The sequence below is a fragment of the Anas acuta genome, chromosome 7, assembly GCF_963932015.1.
Source record: "Anas acuta chromosome 7, bAnaAcu1.1, whole genome shotgun sequence".
In the NCBI taxonomy this organism is placed as follows: domain Eukaryota; kingdom Metazoa; phylum Chordata; class Aves; order Anseriformes; family Anatidae; genus Anas; species Anas acuta.
Window position 1 is genome coordinate 21,616,973 of NC_088985.1, and position 20,571 is coordinate 21,637,543.

General features: G+C 37.7%; 2 protein-coding genes across 13 annotated transcripts in view; one reads left to right on the plus strand and one right to left on the minus strand.

Moving 5' to 3' along the window:
* Positions 1–5: 5 nt before the first annotated feature.
* Positions 6–14,552, plus strand: NOC3L (NOC3 like DNA replication regulator). The gene is made up of 21 exons (XM_068688027.1): positions 6–155; positions 877–1,084; positions 1,490–1,613; positions 3,165–3,322; positions 3,455–3,517; positions 4,621–4,751; positions 5,457–5,618; positions 6,283–6,376; positions 6,588–6,763; positions 6,970–7,098; positions 7,567–7,698; positions 8,055–8,135; positions 8,429–8,529; positions 8,967–9,039; positions 9,117–9,180; positions 9,269–9,340; positions 10,228–10,409; positions 10,643–10,771; positions 11,416–11,513; positions 12,350–12,434; positions 14,048–14,552. Exons 1-21 carry the CDS (start codon positions 21–23, stop codon positions 14,165–14,167), a joined length of 2,517 nt encoding a protein of 838 aa, XP_068544128.1. The 5' UTR covers positions 6–20; the 3' UTR covers positions 14,168–14,552.
* Positions 14,553–15,571: 1,019 nt separating this feature from the next.
* PLCE1 (phospholipase C epsilon 1) overlaps positions 15,572–20,571 on the minus strand; it is a 157,889-nt gene continuing 152,889 nt past the window's right edge. For all 12 annotated transcript variants that reach the window (XM_068688024.1, XM_068688017.1, XM_068688022.1 and 9 more), the window contains one exon: positions 15,572–19,989. The gene's annotated coding sequence lies outside the window, so the exon portion shown is untranslated. The remainder of the gene's footprint in view (positions 19,990–20,571) is intronic.

Here is a 20,571-nt window from a genome sequence, read left to right on the forward strand (position 1 = left end):
CCTCTCCTCACAGGGCCGGCATGAGCCGGGCCCGCGCGGCCTCCGCCACCAGGGGCCGCTGTGGCCGGGGCTCCGCGGGGAGGCCCCGCCTCGGCCCAAAGCTTCCGTTGCCCGTGGCCGGCATCGCACGCGCCGGGGCTGCCGCCATGAAGCCGGTAGGAGGCTGTGGGGCGGGATGGCGGGGCGGGGGTTGCTCCCCCCCCACCCCGGGGCGCTGAGGAGCTGTGGTGTGAAGCGGGGCAGGCAGCGCCGAATCTCCAGCGGGGCTGCCCGGGCTGAGGCGTGGAGGGAGGGAGAAGCGGCTGAGCCCGGCGGGGGCCGCGGCCGAAACGTCCTCGGTCGGAGCCCACGGACCGCGCCCCTCAGCGCTGCCCCTTCCCCGCCCTGAGGCTTTGGCACCGGGCTGCCTCCCTCTGGGCGCCGGGGCCGAGCCTGGCACGCGCGGTGCGGTGGCACCCGGGCGGGTCCCTGCGCTGCAGCGGGACGCTGGCCGGAGCTGGCAGCTCCTGACAGAAGCCCCAGGCCCGACTGCGCTGGAGAAAGGAGGCAGGGTGCTTGGGAGCAGAGCTGTGCCCGAGCAAGTTATTTACCGTGCTTGGAGCGTTCGTGTCTGCTTTGTGACTGAACGGGGGGTGGGCACGGGCTTGGGGGTTGTCAAAGACTGGTTCCATAAAACATTCTTAACGCCTCTCTTACCGTAAATTTAATGCAGTTGAGGTAAATTTCGAGCTGACCGATGATATCGTTTGAAGGAAACAACTTATTCAGCACTTATAGAAGCACAGACTTAATAAGAGCAGAAGTAACAACGTTGACTTTCACACAGGCTGTGATGTGAGAGCGTCAGTTACCTGTAGTTTTCTGTTTGTTTCCCAGAGAAAAAACACAAAGCGAGTTCCAAGCTTTCGGAAGTTACTGAGAACTAGTCAACTAAAACTTGACAACAAGTTAAAGAATAAGCAGTACAAGCAGCAGAGTACTGCTAAGAAGTATCGAAAAGAACAAAAGAAACTTAGGCAGGCTGTCAGAGATGCTGTCTGTAGAAAGCCTTTTCCATTGGAGGAATACAAGAAAAAACATGTTGGTAAGTGTTTGTTCAAATTTGTTTCTGCAAAGAAAAGGTGCGAGTGTTACCAGTAGTCTGCCATTAGTCATTGTAAAATTATGTTTCAGGAAAATGATGCTTTATTTACTGTGCACAGTATGCTTGCTGTTTTTGTTTAAAGGAAAGAAAGGGAAGTTAAAGAAAATGTAGGTGTTGTGACAAGATCTGACAGTTGGAGATGGTAGAAATGCGTTTGCTCTAATCATTATGGAATGTCACAATAAAGGGGCAATTTTCTGGGGTAATGTGAACATGCGCATGAAAGTTGAGGAGATCAAAGTTGAAGTAAGGTATAAAATGGTCTCTCAGGTGTAGGCAGCATTAGGTTTTGTAGCGTGAATATATGCACAAGATCTGAGTTTGTACACATCATCTCTGAAATAGCTGAAAAACGGGAAGAAGAGGAAGATGATGCACTTCCATTGGACATGATGGATGAAGATGACTTGAAATTAATGGAAGATTTGGCTCAAAAAGCATCATTCTTAACCAGGGATATTTCTTCTACGTGAGTATTATTGTGATGTCTGCTTTTTTAGTAATTCAGCTCTGTTGGGTTAATACAGAATGTAACACATTTATGAGGAGGTCATTTTCAGTCTGGTGTTCCTTTGCAGTTCATTTAGTGTTTCCTTTGTTGGTAAGTTCTGTGTTTGTGTAGTGATGTATATCAGTACATTTGCCTGTTCTGCCTGACCTTCAGGATGCTGTTTCTGCAGTGTTCATTCTTTTAAGGTCCCTGACTCCAAGACAGGTATCATGCCTCCAACTGAAAAAAATATATATAATCTGTATACCAGGGCCCCAGTTTTCCTTGCTTGCTGCTGTAGTCCGTCATGGCAGAACTGCTCAGGGCTAAGTGTTCAGCGAGCTTCAGCTGTGCCAGGTTAGCTGCTCATGCAGTGGAAAGCACAGTGGGAGAGAGGCAGATAAAAAAGCGGTCTGGCCTATCTGAGAGAGAGGCTGTGCTGAGATTCTAATAGCTTCTGTTTTGTAATTCTTTGTTTTACTTCATCTTTTTAAGTTTGTTTTTTTTCTTCATATTTTAGGGCAGAAATTATGTTTCTGTTTAACTTTATCTGATTTGTCCACTGTTGCTATACTTGGAAGGGTCCCTTGAGTACCTTATGGCTACATGAATGTGAGCTGTGCCATCTCAAAAACCATCAGCTACCAATAGGTTTTCCAAATGTCTGGTATGACCCAGAATTTCCCTTGTTTTCTAACAAGCTGTGTTTTCTTCATGTGGAACAGATCAGTCACAGGTGTAAAGTTGCTGTGCTCGTTGAGTAGGATTTGAGCACATTGGAAATGTTTGATCTGCACAGGGACAGCAAAGCAGAGCCTGGTGCTGACCTTACAATGCATGTGTAAGGTGGCCGTGTGATATAAAACTACTTTGGATACAAGTGATTTTACTTTCTGAAGCCTACCTGTCTCTGGAATGCAGGGCTTTAAGAGTCCTTCACAGCTCCATAGTTGAAAACACTGCCTCTAAAAAGACCAAAAGCACTGTTCCTATTAAAAATGACTAATTGACTCCCTTCGAGAATGTGATTTGTAATCCCTGGCTTTTAGTTTATGAATAAGATAAACAGATAACACACTTCATATGTGTACGTGCACTATAAGAGGTTACAGCTTTTAATTAATTTTTGTAAATCCAAAATCAACGCGAGCATTTTGCGTGTGTGTGTTTATACTTGTGCAAACGTTCCAATATTCACCAAGTAAGTTTGTTGATTTGCTAGATTAAATAAATCTCATTTTGTCTTTGCTCATCTCACATTTTAATTTTCTCTTAAAAAAGGGGTAGGAAGTTCTGTATTGTCTTGAATTCAAAGATTCTATGTAAATCCGTATTGACATCATTTGATTGAGTGGTGACAGGTGCTGCCAGACTGAATACACTTGAACATTCCACTTGATATTGATTCCAGTATGATCAGTCATTATTTGTTCTTCTAGGTCTGGACACCTAATTCAGCTAGTATACTGTCATACATGCTTCATCTCTAGTTAGATGGTTAAGTGACTTAATTTACCTTGTATTTTCCAGTGAACCTGTTCACATCAAGAAACGAAAACATGAAAGTGTGATTGAAAAATACGAGAAGATGCCAAGACGCATGAAGACAGAACCAGAAAAAGAACTTATCCATCTTCTCCCCATCAAAGACAAAGGTGGCATTATTCCCCAAACCATGGAAAAACCAGGTAAGAGTTGGGTTTTAGAATCAGTATTTACAAAATATTCAAAATATTTATTGCAAAAATCAAAATATTTATTTTTTTCAGAATTCCACAGTGTTTATCACATGCTTGACCATAGACACTCTGTTTTTGCAGTTCTCAATGTTGAAGAAGATGAAGAAGAAGAAGAAGATGCAGAAGAAATGGAGGTAGCAGAGGGTAATAAAGCATCATATTTATTTATATATTTTTTTGCCAGATCACTGCCAGTCCATTGCTGTTCCCAAAGGAAGTTTGTAATTTAAATGAATTTTGTTTAGGGTGTTTTTGAATATATAATATTCAATTATATATTGAATATATACCATGCTACCCCCAAAGCATAACAGCAAGACAGAGTTTGCTTTCTTACCTGCTAGGATCCCAGGACCTGAGGGAACAGTTCTCTACAGCTGGCTTCAGAACTGCCCTTCCTTTAAGATTATTTTGATTTTCATGTGGAACTAGTATCATTTTATTAGATAATTGTATAATATTTAGCGATGTAATTATACAGTATAACGTGTTATAATATGACGTTAACATAAAGTTCTTTGTTTTAGTTGTGTCATCTTAGCCAGTGAGAAAGGAAATTTTAGTCCTAAGAAATACATGCTGTGGTTCTGGTTTGGTTATTTTGAGATAATTGTGAAATGCAGTTCAGGACATGAACTTGCGTAGGTTTTTGAAAATACATTGTCTTGGATATTTTTTTATTTAACGTCAAACATCAAGGTAGCAGGAGATTTAGATTTTGGATTGCAGTTTGCTATCCAGTTAATGGTCATATTCAAATAACAGTTCTGGAACTATTTCTGGGTTGTTGTTCTTTAAAGGTAATGTGAAGTTGAGGAAGGACATAGTGATAGCAAACTAATACTCAGAAAATGCAAATATCAATTGTATTTTTAAAAGAAAAAATGAGTGGTGAAAAATTTGCTCCAGATTGCAGGGCACTGCAGTTTCTTGGCAGAGTTGCAATTGTATGCTGAGTTTATATGTTATCATTGTACTTGGGGAATAATATTTACAGATTCAGAAAGATTTGGTCCATTTCTTTTTGCATGCATAAGGTTGAGAAGTGGAGGAAGAATTAAGCTCTGGGTTACTACATGCTCTAGCAGAGTCATTCTTAAAACTGCTTTTCCCATGGAACTGCATGTGGTATTGTTGCATGGGGGTTATAGCCCCTCTGAAGTGCAGTGTCTAGAACTGTAGTTTGCAATATGGTGTTAGTGGCTTCCCCAGTGACCCTTCTTTTTAATTCGTACATACTGTGATAGACTTCAGTGAAGAACCCCTGCCTGTTCTCACCCCTGAGGAAATGGCTGCTCAAAGAAAAAGAAAGCTGCAGGAAAGGAAGATGCACATTGCTGCCTTAGCATCTGCCATTCTCTCTGATCCAGACAACAATGTAGGTAGCTCTTATTTAACATGCATGTCTGTATGCCTGTGTCGTGCAGTAAGTCAATAGATAAAGATCAAAAGTGACCAAGTAATAGTGAAAGTGGAAAAATACATCAGTATAATGAGGGAAAATCTCAGTGTTGCATTGCTCACAAAGGACTGCAAACAGTGAAAGTGTTGGTATAGTTTGGTACAAAGGATTTGAATCAAGTGAAGGTCCAGATAACTGTATTTGCTCTGTTCAGGAGCATCTATCCTAAATACTAGTGGGCATCAGTTTAATAATACTAGTGTTTATAGGTTTAATAATGACTGTGGTATTTCCTATCCAAACTGTTGTTCCTTAAGCATAACCCCTATTACAGTTCAGATTTCAGGGTTGTATATAGAAGGTTTTCAGTGTCTCAGAATACGCAAATAAAAAAAAAAATTGCTATAATTGTATTTAAGTTTGTAATGGCATGATAGTTGGAAACTCTCAAACTACTGCATTCCCAAATTATCCACTTTAATGGGTTATCTAGCATTTCTTGGTTCCTTATGCGGTACTAAATAGAGTCTGAGTAGCTATTCAGTTAATTGCTTTTCTTTTTCTAGTGTTTAAAAATGAGGCACGTTTCCTGTGGCAAGCTTGCTGAAGTGTATATTGTACTTGTTAATTGGTTTAAAGGGTGATTTCCAGCTGATTTCATCAGCCTCTTTTTTAAATCAGATTAAAAAGTTGAAGGAATTGCGTGCCATGCTGATGGAACAGGATCCTAACGTGGCTGTGATTGTTCGGAAGTTGGTCATGGTTTCTCTGATGGAGATATTCAAAGATATTGTGCCTTCTTACAGAATTCGGCCTCTGACTGAAGCAGAAAAGGCTGCTAAGGTGAAATACCAAGTTTTTCTATCTTTTTTAGGGTTTTGAGCAAAAGGTAACAAATACACAAGTACGTAAGGAAATTATGAAACTGTGACATTTCTGGGGTGTTTGTTTTGAACCTTTAATTCTTACAGACCTCCTCTGATAACCAGGTGACATTCTGATGGTAATGGAGGAAAATAATATTATACATTTAGTATACCAAACCTGGATGACTTTGATCATAATAAACCTTTTGTGTCACACTGAGAGAGCTGGAAAAAAAGTGAATTAGACAGCATTGTCACCTCGCTGGCACAGATTTCTGTGAAATGCGTTCTTAATTTGCTGAACAAATTCAGAATAACTTGGTTTTTGGTGCTTGTTTGTAAGTAGTTTTTTAGGTGTTTTGAATATAGGCAGTGTGGTTTAGTCATGGCTCTGAAATAACATCTTGTTCCAAATTTCACTTTAGTTCCTGTAAATGAAATAATCCTAGTTTGAAAAGGCCCTCTGAGTACAAGAATATGTATAGAAATATTTTATTTTTAATACATTTCCAGGAATGCCTGTACCTAAGAAGAAAAGAACTTCTTAGATATTTGATATATATATATTTTTTTTAATGCACCACTGGCTAATTTCAGTCTTCAGCTCTCCAAACAAAATTTCACTTCTGTTATGTTTACAGGTTAAAAAAGAAACTCAGAAACTGAGAGAATTTGAAGAAGGCCTTGTAAGCCAGTATAAATTTTACTTGGAAAATCTGGAACAAACTATTAAAGGTACAGTCGAGACTTCCTGTTTTTTGAAGTAAATGCAAAATTTTTTTCAGCATCACAGTTTACCTCCTCTGACTGAATCAAACCACACCTGTCTTCCATGCAAGTAGTATTTTTCAGAATTGTAAAAATGCCTTCAGTAACAAAAAATGTGAATATGTAGAAGATCCCCTACATTTTGAAGAGTAATTACTAAAAATGTTGTTTTGTGCAGATTGGAAACAAAGGAAGTTGAAGAAAAGCAATGTCATCTCATTAAAAGCATATAAAGGTTTAGCGGAGATTGCAGTGAAGTGTCTATGTGAGCTGCTCGTGGCCTTACCCCACTTCAACTTCCACAATAACATCATTGTTCTCATTGTACCACTGATGAATGATACATCAAAAACGGTAAGTGATTTTCTGACTAGGAGAAGAGTTCTTGTTTTGCTTGAAAAAATAATTTATTTCTGAGCTTTATTCCACATCTTGTGGCCACATCTTTTCACTGTTTTTACAGGCTTCATCCACTTTCTGATTAGCAAATAGCATCAGTATTATCAGTTACCTGTTGTCGTGGATTTGACTTAATAGAAAAATTTGAATTGACCTTTCAGATTTCTGAATTGTGCTGTGAGGCAGTTCAGAAGCTCTTTAAACAAGACAAGTTGGGCAGTGCTTCACTCGGTGTGGTTAAGGTCATTTCTGGCCTTGTGAAGGGTAGAAGTTACAACGTCAGACCTGAGGTAAGAGTCTTTATGTTGTACTCCACAATTTTCTTCTGTCAGTGGTTTAAAAAATATCTGAAAGTTAGAAGTAGTGCAGCTGCTGGCTATGGACAAGCAGAATTTCGTCATTCTGCCAGAACACGAGGAAGATTAGGAATGGTCTGAGCCAGAAGGGGTTAGAAAGAGAGATATGGGGCAGGGGAAAAAGCACTGGGAGGAAAAGAGCAGATCCCAGCAGAGACATGGACTAAATCAAGCAGGAAGACTTGAAGTGTGAGGCAAGTGAAGGAATGGATAGAAGTTAACATTGCTGGGGAAGGAACTGGGTACAGAGATGAGTGATACAGATGGGAAGGAATATGAGGGGTGTAAACAGAAGAATCTGTGACTAGCGAAGCACACAAGCTAGTATGGAATTCAGAATTTCTTCTCCATTCCTTTGTTGTGGGTTACTTTTCATTTTATTTTTATTTTTTTTTAACATAGGTGTTAAAAGTTTTCCTTCACTTAAGAATTAAGGAAGTAGAATTAAAGAAAGATTCTGAAGACATTGCACCAAAGAAAAAGTTTATGACTTTCAAAGAGAAAAGAAAAAATCTTTCAAGAATGCAGAGAAAGGTATGACTTGTGCTTCCTAATGCTCTACTTCAGTGGCTTTATGTAGGAAATTATTCTAACAATTGTACTTCTGTTGCTGTTGTTAACTCTCAGCATCAGTGATTAGTGTTTGCATTACACTGGAAACATTTACAAGGTTTTTTGTTCTCTTCCTTGTGTTGATTGTCTTTGGGGCATTGGTGGTGAAGGAATAAACCTAAGTTTGTTACCCTGTAACATCACAGGATGACTGAAGTGCTCACCAAGCATGGAAGATTTGGTTACTGGGTATCTTTGGAACCTGAAAATCGAGGCTGGTTGGAAACATTTCGTCTGCTGGAATATTTGTTTACTTAAAATTAACTTTATGTTTTCAGTGGAAAAAAGCAGAAGAGAAGCTGGAAAGAGAACTCTTGGAAGCAGAAGCTTCAGAAAGTAAAGAAAAGAAACTGAAGCTGGTAAGTAGTTTGAAATTACTTTCCAATTTTTGCAAAGTAGGATCTCCTAATCCCTTAGTAACCAAGAGTCTCCCCTCCATCCCATACTGTCAGCATTCCACACCTCTAGATGATGTTGGCAGCTCACAGACATTTAGCCTGTGCCAGAAGTCAAGATTTTAGCAAGCAGAGCCTTTTCAGTGTACCCAGGAAAAGAGTACAATAGTACTATGTGCATTTTCAGTGGAATTTTAAGTGAACTAGAAATGTCTGTTTTTCATGACTACTTATTTATTTTGTTTTCTTCCCTTCAGCACACAGAAACCTTGAATGTTGTATTTCTAACATACTTTAGAATCTTAAAGAAAGCTCAGAAGTCTCCACTTTTGCCAGCTGTCCTAGAAGGTCTTGCAAAGTAAGAGCTAAATTCAACTTTTTGTATTTGTTAGAAAAGGCATAAGGTGCTTAAAGGACTTGTGACTCTCCTAAGCAGTGAGAGAAGACTGTCTCTGTTGAATTTGAATTCTATGCTGAACTCAACCTCTTCTAAAAACATTTCAATGCAATGTGAAATTGCCACAACAGCACTGATGTGATGCAAACCCAGCAGGGTAGGATGTGATTACCTCATTTTGTCTGATTACTTCCTGAAGAACCTGAGCATGTCTCTAGTGCTATCGAGGAGCTGTGATTAGCAGTTGGGGGCTGAATTGTCTGTGTATGGGAAGACGACAGATGTTCAGCATTTGATTTAGCTCTGCTTTTAAGGTGTGGATTTTAGCAAGTCAAAATGCTTTGAGATTAGTTTGCAGGCAATATCTCTAGCTTAAAAATAAATCTCTTTGATTAAAGGTTTGCCCACCTCATAAATGTGGAGTTTTTTGATGACCTGTTGATTGTTCTTCATTCTCTCATTGCATCTGGGGTAAGTAGAGCTTTGTTTTCTTAAAGTTTTCTTAAAATTAGCTTCTTTTGTGTACTGAATCAGTTTTTTATTCTTAGGACTTAAGCTATCGGGACAGTCTTCATTGCGTTCTCAGTGCTTTTCATATACTCTCTGGTCAAGGTAAGAGATCTTTTAAAAAAACAAATACTTCAGTTTAATATCATCTGATAAATTGAGTGAACATTTTTATTTGGGATTATGTTGATAGGTGATGTTCTTAATATTGATCCGATGAAATTCTACACACATCTTTACAAGACGCTGTTCAGCCTACATGCAGGTAACTCCAGATTATTACTTGTGTCATCTAACTACATAATGTTTATTGTGCTTGTTTGGTGTTATAATCTTAATATGATGTTACCAAACTACAGTTATTTTAAGACATCCAAGTTCTGAAAAGGGTGCAGTCTTTTTTAACTTAGTTTTTCTCAAGTTGCACATTGTGCTACTGCAATAGAAATACCAGGATTATTATTGCAATACATGTTAACAGGTTCTATGTCATTTCATTAGTGAATGCTGAGTATGGGATCTTGGATAAGCATTTATCCTGTCCTCATCTTAATTTTTTTTCTCTTAATAGAGAAAAATCTCTTAATTTTTCAACATTTAAAAAATAATTTCTAATTTAGACTCTGTTTTCTAAAATCTTGTTTTATATTTCTGATTTTCTAATTTTCTAATTAACCTAAAATTTCTAATCATTCTGAGGCTGAATAGTTATGAAAAAGGATACTCATAAAGTTTGAAATTCATGTTTTAATGAGCTTCAAGAGTTTGTATTGACTGAGGATGAAGGATTGAGGAAAAAAATTGTACTGTTCTGGATGGGCAAAAGTATACATCTGTCACTATTTAACAGTTTATAAAAGATGATGCAAAGAGTGCATGTAAGGTTAAAACACTAACTGCTATTTAGACTTTTTGATGGAATAAATATTTTCTTAGACAGGAGCACAGAAGCAATGATACATTTTTTCTGTTCAAAGCTGTTTTTACCAAAAAGGAATGAATGTTCATGCCTGTATCACATTAGTGCTGTGTTAGAACCTTTTGGACTTCGATGCTATTTCTCAGGTTCTGGTGTACAGTCACTAGCAGAGTATCTAGTTTTATGTTCCTTGACATGATTATTCACTCCTTGTATGAAATCCTGTGTTTCAGGCACTACCAACGATGACATCAAGATCGTGCTCCAGTGCCTGGATGTCATGCTTGCAAAGCGGAGAAAACAAGTTTCCCAGCAGCGAGCTCTCGCTTTCCTAAAGCGACTTTCCACACTTGCTCTTCATGTACTTCCAAACTGCAGTGTTGGGATCTTGGCAACAAACAGGGTATTAATGCAAGTAAGTTTTAGTTGGTGGATTTTTTAGCTTACTGGTTATAGGCTATTTTTTGACAAATTGATTTTATGCAAAATATTTTGAAGCATCTTAAGCAAGAATGATGAAGACAGAACGTCCTTAAACATGTGTTCTAAAAGGCTGAATAACATGGAATGAATCCTGGACTTCAGTTAACTGTGTGTTATAGTTGGATGTGTAGTATCAGCAACTCAGTCCATTTCTTTGTGTTCTAGACATTCCCGAAGATGGACCTCTTACTAGACAATGAATCTCAAGGCAGTGGAGTTTATCTCCCAGAACTTGATGAACCAGAGCATTGCAACGCCCAGAACACAGCTCTGTGGGAGCTGCATTTACTACAGGTTAGTGAGTAGCTGCGTGATTTGGGAATGTGAGCAGTAAATACCTTCTAACAAATAGAGAACAGAACTCTTCAGGCTTATCAATCAAATCTGGCCCACGTGAACCTATTCCCTACAGAGATGAACTGCAGCACCGTAGTGTAGGGAAGGAACAAACTCAAAAGAGGGTGGTACACATCACCCGTGGATTTAGTCTGACGCAGTACCACACTGGGTCTTACAGCAGGTTGCCCACTAAGACTCCTTTGGAAGCTTTTTCAATCTGTTAAGTTCCCAGGTGATCTAGCCTTCCTAGTTGCTCTAGCAGGGAGCAGCTTACACCTCAGTCTGTCAATCCAGGCAGCATTTAGGGTCTGGGGTTCAGGGAGGGTTTCCTCTGCCCTTTCTCCTGCCTATTCAGAGGAGTTATGTTAACTGTAGATAATTTTGCTCACAGCATAACAGCTACTAGTGAATAAATATATGACTTAGGAGTTCTTATTCACTTACCTTTAGAAACAGACTGATTTTGGGGTGCTCAGTTTCTCTATCTAAAACAGGAAAGCCTCACATCTTACTGGAATCAAAATAAATGGGAGAATGCATGGGTAGATACATTACCCCTTATCCCTCACTCACCTGCCTTCTTCCTTCCTTTCTTTCAGAGGCACTATCATCCAACAGTGCAGAAATTTGCAGCTCACCTTGCTGTTGGAGCTCCAGATGAAGGCTCAAGAGCTCTTCCGCTTGATTTGAGCCGAAGGTGAGCTATCAAAGGGTTCCCATCCCTGGAAGCATTTAAGGTCAGGCTGGATGTGGCTTTGGGCAACCCGGTCCGGTGGGAGGTTTCCCTGCCCATTGCAGGGGCATTGGAATTAGATGATCTTTAAGGTCCCTTCCAACACAAACCATTCTGTGATTCTATGATTCTGTTTGTAAAAATAGTGTCCTAGCAAAGTAGTTGCTCACACTGTATTAAAGGAACACCTAAGCTAATTACCCATAAAATTAAAAGGTTCTGTTCTTCAGAACTCACTTTCTTTATTCTTCTGCTAGCACAGAAAATCATCTGCTTTTTTTTTTTATGCATATTCTAATGTTTGGTTTTTAAATATCTTTTGAGGCTTGTTTCCAGGCTGTGACGGGAGTAAAAAATCTCCAAGTGCAGCATGCTTTTTTCCCGTGGTGCAAAATATCTGGATTTATTTTTTTGACTTTTCGAAAGTGTTCCATGTCCCTTGAACCAAAGTACACATTTTGCAAATAAAGCATTGCTTGGTATGGGTTCCATGAGTCCACACCTCATTATGTTATGAACTAACTTTTGTTTTGAACCTGGTACCAGCATGCATCATTTAATGGCTCTTGGTCCTTGCTCTGGGAAATGACATATTTGTGACGTATTTTACTTACCCTGTTTCACAGGGGTTGGCTTCGATTTGTTTCCTATTGATGTTCATTACTCTGAGTTCACTTAAAGCAAGGCAGAACGGTATGAATGGTACAGGGGGACAAGCTGCTCTTGGTTTTGGTGGCATAGTATTTGCAAGTGTATCTAACGACATTTTTCTTTCCCTGTGGAAATTGATTTTGCTATAGGCCTGCTACAGAACTTTTTGAGGCATACAGTATAAAAGGAATGAACTTCAATCCTCCTGTTCCATCAGTAACACCCAGAAGAAAGGTACTGTCTATCCATGTCCTTTTTTTTGACCATGAGATGTACCAATACAATCAGTATTTGCAGGTTCTTTATGTGGTGCCCAGGCATTAAGCGCTCTCAGTTTGGCTTTCTGGTTTGTGTACTTTCTCAGTCAAGTATTTTTTAACATAAGATAGAACTGACTACAAAATAAGGAATAAAAGCTGTATGAATAGATCCATCTCCTGTAGCATCAGCTAACATAGCAAGATGCATGTGGTATCTGTTTTACTTCACTTTTGCACTTTGCAGTGGTTCCTTGTAGGTTTCTTGTCTGTTTCTGTACCAATAAATAAATGTTTGTTTAAAAAGCAGCAATAAAAAAAAATCAATAGCTGCCTCCCCAGTGTTGATAGTTAGCAGGACAGCTGGATTCTCAGAGCCTTTGATGCAGTACATAGGACAGTGATCCTCATCAGTGTCAGTGTGTAGATTTTAAGGGCAAATTTGAACAAAGAGCTAATGTATGAAGAAGAGAAAGGGTGAACACTTTTTAGATCTTCGGCATTGGATGTGTTCCACATGCCAACCTCCATTAAATGTTCAGTGAGCAGTGTGTCCTCTAACAAGAGGTAACTAATTCTCTTTCTTCCTAATGAAAACATTATAACCCATTAACCTTGGTGGTGCCTCCACTTTTTAACTCAGTAACGTCAGCCTTCAGCACATTTTTTTTTCAATTTTAGAGAAGCAACTTCTGAAAATTTAGCTGCATGTAGTTATTCTGTCCTTTTTAATGACTTCTTGATATGTCTGTCCTGTTAGGACAGCAGCAATTCCGATAGAACAAGGCTGGGACATCAGATAGGAAAGAGATTGGGTAGGACTTGAGTAAGGAAATATGCAAGCTCTTTATGGAGGCAGAAACAAAGGAAGAAAATAACAGAGAGCAAGCTGAGTTAGATGGTTATAATGGTTATGCCTGGGAAATTGTTTTTCTGTCAGCACCTCCCCCCTGCTGACAGAAGCTCTAAATTGGAGTTTTCTTTCCTTGTGTACTGCTAAAGAGGGGAATCTCATTTGTCCTCTAGTGCATGAACTACTTGGCTATGTGAGTGTTAAAACTTTAACAGGGAGCTATAAATCATATGCATGACCTTCCTCATCTGAGCACCAGGGAAGTGTGGAGGTTTCCAGATCTGGCTCCAGCTGGAAGGAGTCTCCTGAGGCAGCAGAGTCAGGCCATTCCTTTCTCAGATTCTCAATCTACTGCTTGCATTATTGCTTTAACTCGTCTTTCAATCAGAGATGCTTTATTTATTTTTGTAAGGTGTGTTGAACAGGAGCAGTGTGTAAGCTTGTTCAGAGCTATGTGTAATAGGTATTATTCTAGAAACCAGTTTACAACAAAACAGAACAAAAAAATCTTCACCAAAACCATGAGTATCTGAAGGACTGCAGGATATAAGACTTCTTTGCCATCAAAGTGAAACTTACCAGCAGGCCAGACTTCACTCAGTAGGCAGATAGTTCCACAGGTGTGGTCTAGGAGATGACCAGGGGCATGGAAGAGAAGCAGGACTGATAATTAAAGATACCCATTGAAAACATTATACTGGCCTTGTTTATTAATGTAACTAATCTGTAATTTTCAGGATACATTCTCGAAAAAGGAATCATTTCTAAGTGAAGAGCTTCAACAACGCATCAGCAAGACTGTTATTCATGAAAATTTGGATTTTGCTAAACACTTAAAGGAATCATCGTTGTCATAAATGGATCTATCAATCATGTTCAGTTGGCTTCTTAATTATGGAGAAGAATTGGTTGAAAGAAATTTCCACTCATCTTAAAATGATTTTAAGTAGGCTTTTGTTTGAGTATACAAGAAAACAAAAAATAGTGGCAGTTTTTACAGTTACGAGGCCTTTCCAGGTAACCATCTAGCCTGTGTTCTCAGGGCTTGGGAACCACAATGAACAGTCGCATCAGTAATTAAAAAAAGATACAAAACCAAGACATTTTAAAATTGTCTGAAACCATGCATTATAGTATTTTTGTTTATAAACTTTCTATTTTTTTGTAATAGAGTGTACATCTGTGTTTCTGAGAAAACATGGAGTTATGTTAATAAATAAATATTTTGGAAATTTTAACATACTATTGAGTTCTTTGATGTTTAAGATACCTGCAGATTTGGAATATGTGTTGTCTTTTTTTCTGTTTCTTTCTTTCGATGTCTCCTAACCCTTTTTCATGTCTTGAAATTATTTTGCCTCTGGTGTTTTTTTTTTTTGTTTTTTTCTTGTTTCCACTGAAACCTCAGTATTAGCAAATTTGAGATTACAGAACTCCAGTTCTGCACTATCCTCACAATTGGCAACTCTACAACAGTATCTTCAGTAAACTACCACTATCAAGAATACTGGATAAATTCAAGGTAAGAATTTTAAATCTTTTTAATCTTGGAAGTAATTTTCTCTCCAGTACACAAATATTAGTTGTTGTCTGGTGTTTCAGAATCCATTTTCAGCTGTGTGTTTGCTTTGCAAAACAGTAAGTAAAATATATTAAATAAGTGAAGAATGATAACTGGTTTTCTATGGATTCCATTCCGTTGGGCGGTGTAGTGGGCTGACCTGGCTGGCAGCTAATATGTGCTGTAGCATTTAGTCTATGATGTGATAATAAACCTGTGTAATTAAGTTTTTCAAAGCTTTTGTTAGTTTTTGTTGAGTCACTAACCTCTTTACAATAAGTATAAAATACTACTTTTTCTCTAGGGCATTTAATTCTTTATCCTGATTTATGGTTCTCAGCTTCTTGTATTGTATTTTATTCATTTTGATATTATATGTATTTTTAGTGTTAATCAGAATTGTGGACCAAATTCCAAGTGGTTAAACGTAAATTGCAAACATTTTTTCAATGGTCATTTATCCATTAATGGGTTAGAAAATACGTATTTTACTACGGGGATTACAAAACGTAATACTGATGGTAATACACATTTCTGTCTGTTCAGGTTGCCATTTCCATAGTTTTTGTGTAGTTCTAAATAGCTGTTAAGTGATTGCAAATACGGATGTGACATACATTCTGAAAAATTCTAGGGGCCCCATTAGCCAATACTTTGTCAGTTTAGGAAGGCAAAAGTAAAGAGTCAACATCTTAAAACATTATTATTTTTTTGCAACATATACATATACAAGTTTATTCTTCAAGTCAGCAGAGAGAAAATAGGTGGAAAGTCACTTTTAAAACTGTTAATTTTACATAGTTTCCAGGCAATCTAAAGACTGGCACATAGTGATGCTGCATTGTTAGAATACTTTGATAGGCTCTTAGAGGAAGATGAGTGTACAACCAATTAGTAAATGATTCTGAAATATTCTATATGAGTATCAAAGCAAAATCTATTCACTGCTATTTATTTCTGTGTTTAATTTGCTAACTCTGCCAAATGTATATTGTAGTTACAAAATATTTATCACAGACAGAAAAAAAAAACCTCCACCATTGTTACATTTAGCTGGCTACCCTAAAAGTAAACTGAGTTTTATAGTGGAGTAGTAACAGCCAGTGATTAAAAAACAAATGTTACCTGAAGCTTAGTAGCATTCAAAGAGCTAGAGCAGAATGGGCAGTTCAGTTTCAGAAGCTGCAAATTCAACATTTCACTGAAATGTAAACCTACCAGCAAGTTCTTTTTTAAAGACAAACCATTAATTTAAGAGAATGCGTTCTTGACATATTTAGGCATGTCCATGTTAAAGTAAGTTTTTATTCTTGAAAGCATGTGATTTGCAGAAGCAGACCGCTTTGAAAAGATGCCCGTTGAGATCTTTCATCTAGTAATATTCAATAGCATCAATAAAAAATAAAAATATGACTAGGTTTTGAAAATTGAAATAGCATTTCAGATTCTTCTAACTGTTAAACTTGAACATACAAATAGGAAGCCCTTCAGACCTCCTGGCATGCCCTGGTTCCTGAAAATTGAGTAGTATTGCAGTGAGGTCAGGGTCCTGGACTTCTGTCCTATCTAGTCATAGCACTGCAGGCAGCACTGACTATGCAAGGAAAGTAAAAGACGCTGGTAGAAAAGTAACAGTGGTTTTAAAATAGTATCAAAGAAAATACTTCGTATGGCCAAAATGCAACAGAGTGAGATTTCCACCTGTAAACTGTTCACTGTTGGTCCTGCTACCACTCAGAGGCTGCTTCTGTCTGGAAGGTGTTGATTATTTACATTCCTTGCTTTCAGACTTAATCCTGGAAGCTGCTTCCTGTATATAGTTTGTAATGTGAAAATAAATGTATTTTCCTAATTGATGTCCACATCCAGCCAAAAGCACAGAAAGGGACAAAGTTATTTTGTCAGCCTTGTCAGAGGAATGTGTGGACAAATATTCCTGTAGGAAGAAACTCATCTGTGACTAAGTAGAATAAAGTTTCCTGTTAGAATTAATAACTCAGCATATTAAATCTATTTAACTGGACTTTCTTAAAAGTTAACAAAAACGCAAACCTGTTTAATGCTTCAAGTTTTCATTTCAACATTTTTCATTAGTAGGATATTTGGAACCAGCACAAATGGAAGGATACTCTTCATTTCCAACTGCACCAAAAATGAACCACATTTCAACAGCAAAAAAAAACAAAAGCAAGAAAACAACAAAAACAACAACTAACACCAATTCACTCTTGTGTTTACCAAGCTTTCTGTAACTTGAGATTGTGATATGTATACATTATTTTTCACTGGAAAATACATGTAATATACTGGAACAGTTTAATTAGCCTTATAAAATTATAGATACCTATATGCTGGTTAAGACTTTTCATAATAGAAAGCCAAATATTTTATTCTGTTTCACTGTGACAAATAGCAGCAAAAGCAGCTTTAGACCTCGACTGATGAGTAAGACTTACTTACATTAATAAAATTCTCCCACAACTAGAGAATTACTGTATTAGCAGACATGGTATATAAGTGCTGTTTTTAAATTGCCACTAGACTTTAGGCTAGTGTTTACAATTGTGACATGGCTACTGTTACCCCTTAATTTCCTAAGTGTTGTTTTTTGATTGTTTGTTTGTTTGTTTTTAAATCTATGTGACAGAAAAGCAGTAGTGGCTGATGACATGGCTGTAACAACTTCCAATGTTGGAGCAAGCATGCATTCCAAACTACTGTGAAAGTAGAAGTAACGGTAAGAATTTTATTTTCAATGTTGTGGAATATTAAAAAAAAAAAAAAAAAAAAAAAAAAAAAAGCCAAGCAGGTAAGGACAAACTCTATAGGAAAGTATTATTTCTAAAATAGTAGAAAAAAAAAGTGGTGCATTACTGCTACTGTGTCAAAATAATAGAATGAAATTAACATTAAAAAAAAACTGTTGCACTGGTTGAGTTGTGCAGTAGGTTATTTCCCAGTCATTTCAGAGTATTTCAAAGCAAACTAGGCATATAAAACTAGGGATAATTTGTACCTAACTAACTTCTAACATATTTTTACGCAGTATCATTCTTTCATCATGTATGTACCAGGGGAGTGGGCAGGGGGAGAGTACACCTTACTCTTCTGGGGCTGTTTCTGTTGTTAAAATGGACAATACCTGAGTGGAGAGGCTGAGCCAGGAGCTGTTTGGGTTTTTGAATTGGATAATGATTGCTGAAATGCAATTTGCTGGTTGGCTACATCAGTACTGAGCATGAGCAGTAGGAAGTGTGTGGCCTCTGGGAGGATGTGCTACAGGGAATGTGCTACAGGGAAATTTGACCATGTCTGTGGCTGTTTTTCTTGAAAGTTGGGAATGACCTCCAGGGGGCACTTGTTGCTTTGGTAATGGCTAATTTGCAGGAATTCTCTGTTATGTATAGTCAGGCTCAAAAGAATCTGATGAGAGAATGTAGGTTCTGCCTGCTCGTTTGTTAGTCAGTTAATGACTTCGCTTTCTTTTGGTTTGTTTTGTAATTATGGGGGGTGGAGATTGTTGTCTCAGGTGTACTATCTGTAACTTCTTTCCCTTCCATCCTTGTACTGTCAAAAGTGAACATTATTTTAGTTGTACTGTAGTTTTATCTTTTGCCTGATGCAGCTTCTCCCTGAGGAGCAGCATTTTTTTTGTGCTTGAGTGCTAAAGTTGGTGTGCAAGCTCTGATTGCATGAACCAGTCTCTCTATGCATGGCTTTCTTAATTTAGTCACACCAACTAACTCAACGTGGTTCAGGGGTTGCTGTAGGGAGACAAAACGTGCAGAGCAATTTATTCAACACAGATAAACTTCATATGGGAAATCAAAGAGATGGGTGATTTCAGCAGTTGTTTCATTTGTGCCCCTTTAACTTAGCATGGATTATTTTAACTAATTAGGCACATTAATAACTCCCATGGAGAAAAAAAAAAAAACAACAACCATAACTAACTTAAATATTAAAATTTGGTTTCAGCAAACATTAAACTTTATAGCAGTGGTACTATATAAACAAAAATGGCAGGAGTTATAGTGAAAGAGGCTATACTCTGAATTTAACAGGAAAGTAAAAAACAACTAGACGTTTCCTGACTGTACGGAAAAATGTATTTTGAATTCATAATTTTGAAGTGTTAATTACATTTTTCAGCATATTGTTTGAGTTTGGTCAGTTTGGGGTATTAAAATTCTTGTGCTGAAAAGAAACAAGCATGAAAGTTCAAACATTTTTTTCCTCTAAAGACAGAGAGAGGTGAAATTCTGCAGTTTCTAAAAAGGTAGTATATGATAAATATATTACACAATGACACATACTTTGGAACATGATAATAAATATTCTTTCTTTAAACACAAGCCTGGAAAACTAGAATTTATAAGAAGAAAACATTGTTCCTTGTCAAAGTATCACTACCAGGTAGGTGCATTTAGCTACTGTACATTACTTTGTAGATAAACCATAAATAACTTTAGCATTTTGTGTATATTCACCAAAGTTAAACTGATAAGCCAAGGAAGTTACAGCATATTTAAATCTCTTTACAATCACTAAACACAGTGTTTAACAGGAATCTTTATGTAAAAGTGCATTATTTTAATATAATACACACAAAAGAACGCTCTGGTTCTCTGCCTTCGGTTTCCCTGAAGGCAACTAACTAAAATAATATTTTGTTTAAAAGTGGGGGGAGAGGGTAATGACATGTTAGTTTACAACATACAGTCCAAGAAAAGTTCTCTGTCTATAAAGAATCTGCAGATGTGATAAAGAATCTGCAGATGTGAACATACAGGGGAAGAGGGGAATCTTCCCATAGCTGACAGGCAGCTTTCCAATCTAGCATCTCATTTAGCATTCCCAAATTCTGGATGTTAATCCAGCAGCACTGCCTGGATTAAGCATCTAAAGCACAGGCCAAACAATTGCTGACCTGTTCAGACCACAGCAGTTTCCGTCAAGGGCACTGCAGAAGGATTCAGTGTTGTTGTAAATTCCAGTTTTCAGAAAAATGAAAGAACAAATGCTGAAGAAGAGGGAATGTGATTGGGATTTATCCACAATCTACTTTGCTTTTCTTGAATTCAGTTTGTTGTGATGATTTAGGGTCTCCTTAGTCACCTAGAAAGAAGACAGCAAACGTGTCCATTCATAGCTGAAGTATTTTGCAAATGAACATATTATTTGAATTTTGTTAGTATGATGATTTAGCAATAGCATGACAGTCCATGTCAAAAAATGTTTCAATAGCTAAGTGTAAGCAAGTGAAAAAGAAATACAATCTCCTTAAATTTACTTTATGTGAGATGGGTTTGATTATCGACACTGAACAGATTTATTCTTCATTTACAATGAGCTGTAGCTTCTCTGCTGATAGCTCAATGCTGTAGTAGCACTATCCAAATATCTGGTTAGTGTAAATGAGTGGGCAAGTTAGATGTACTGCCTTTATATAAACGGTACAGTCTTATGTTATGTTGTGCCTTTCATTGGTTATTTAAATCAAGTAAGAAGAAATTGAAGAGCTACAGAAAGGACAGTAAAAATGTTCAAACATTTCTGGCAAAAATTTTGCAGACAGAGTGACATTACCACTATAAACCTGTTTTAGCTAAAAAGGAGATCATGAATCTGACAGATTTTATTGTATGCATGGAATGTAACAAGTAACAACCAAACCTCTACTGAATACTTTTGTTTACT

Bases quoted from the DNA above. Each gene is read 5' to 3' on its own strand.
- NOC3L (XM_068688027.1), top strand. From the start codon at position 21: ATGAGCCGGGCCCGCGCGGCCTCCGCCACCAGGGGCCGCTGTGGCCGG. The intron at 156-876 runs GTAGGAGGCTGT...TTTGTTTCCCAG, and splicing joins GGGCTGCCGCCATGAAGCCG to AGAAAAAACACAAAGCGAGT. The intron at 7,099-7,566 runs GTAAGAGTCTTT...TTTTTAACATAG, and splicing joins GTTACAACGTCAGACCTGAG to GTGTTAAAAGTTTTCCTTCA.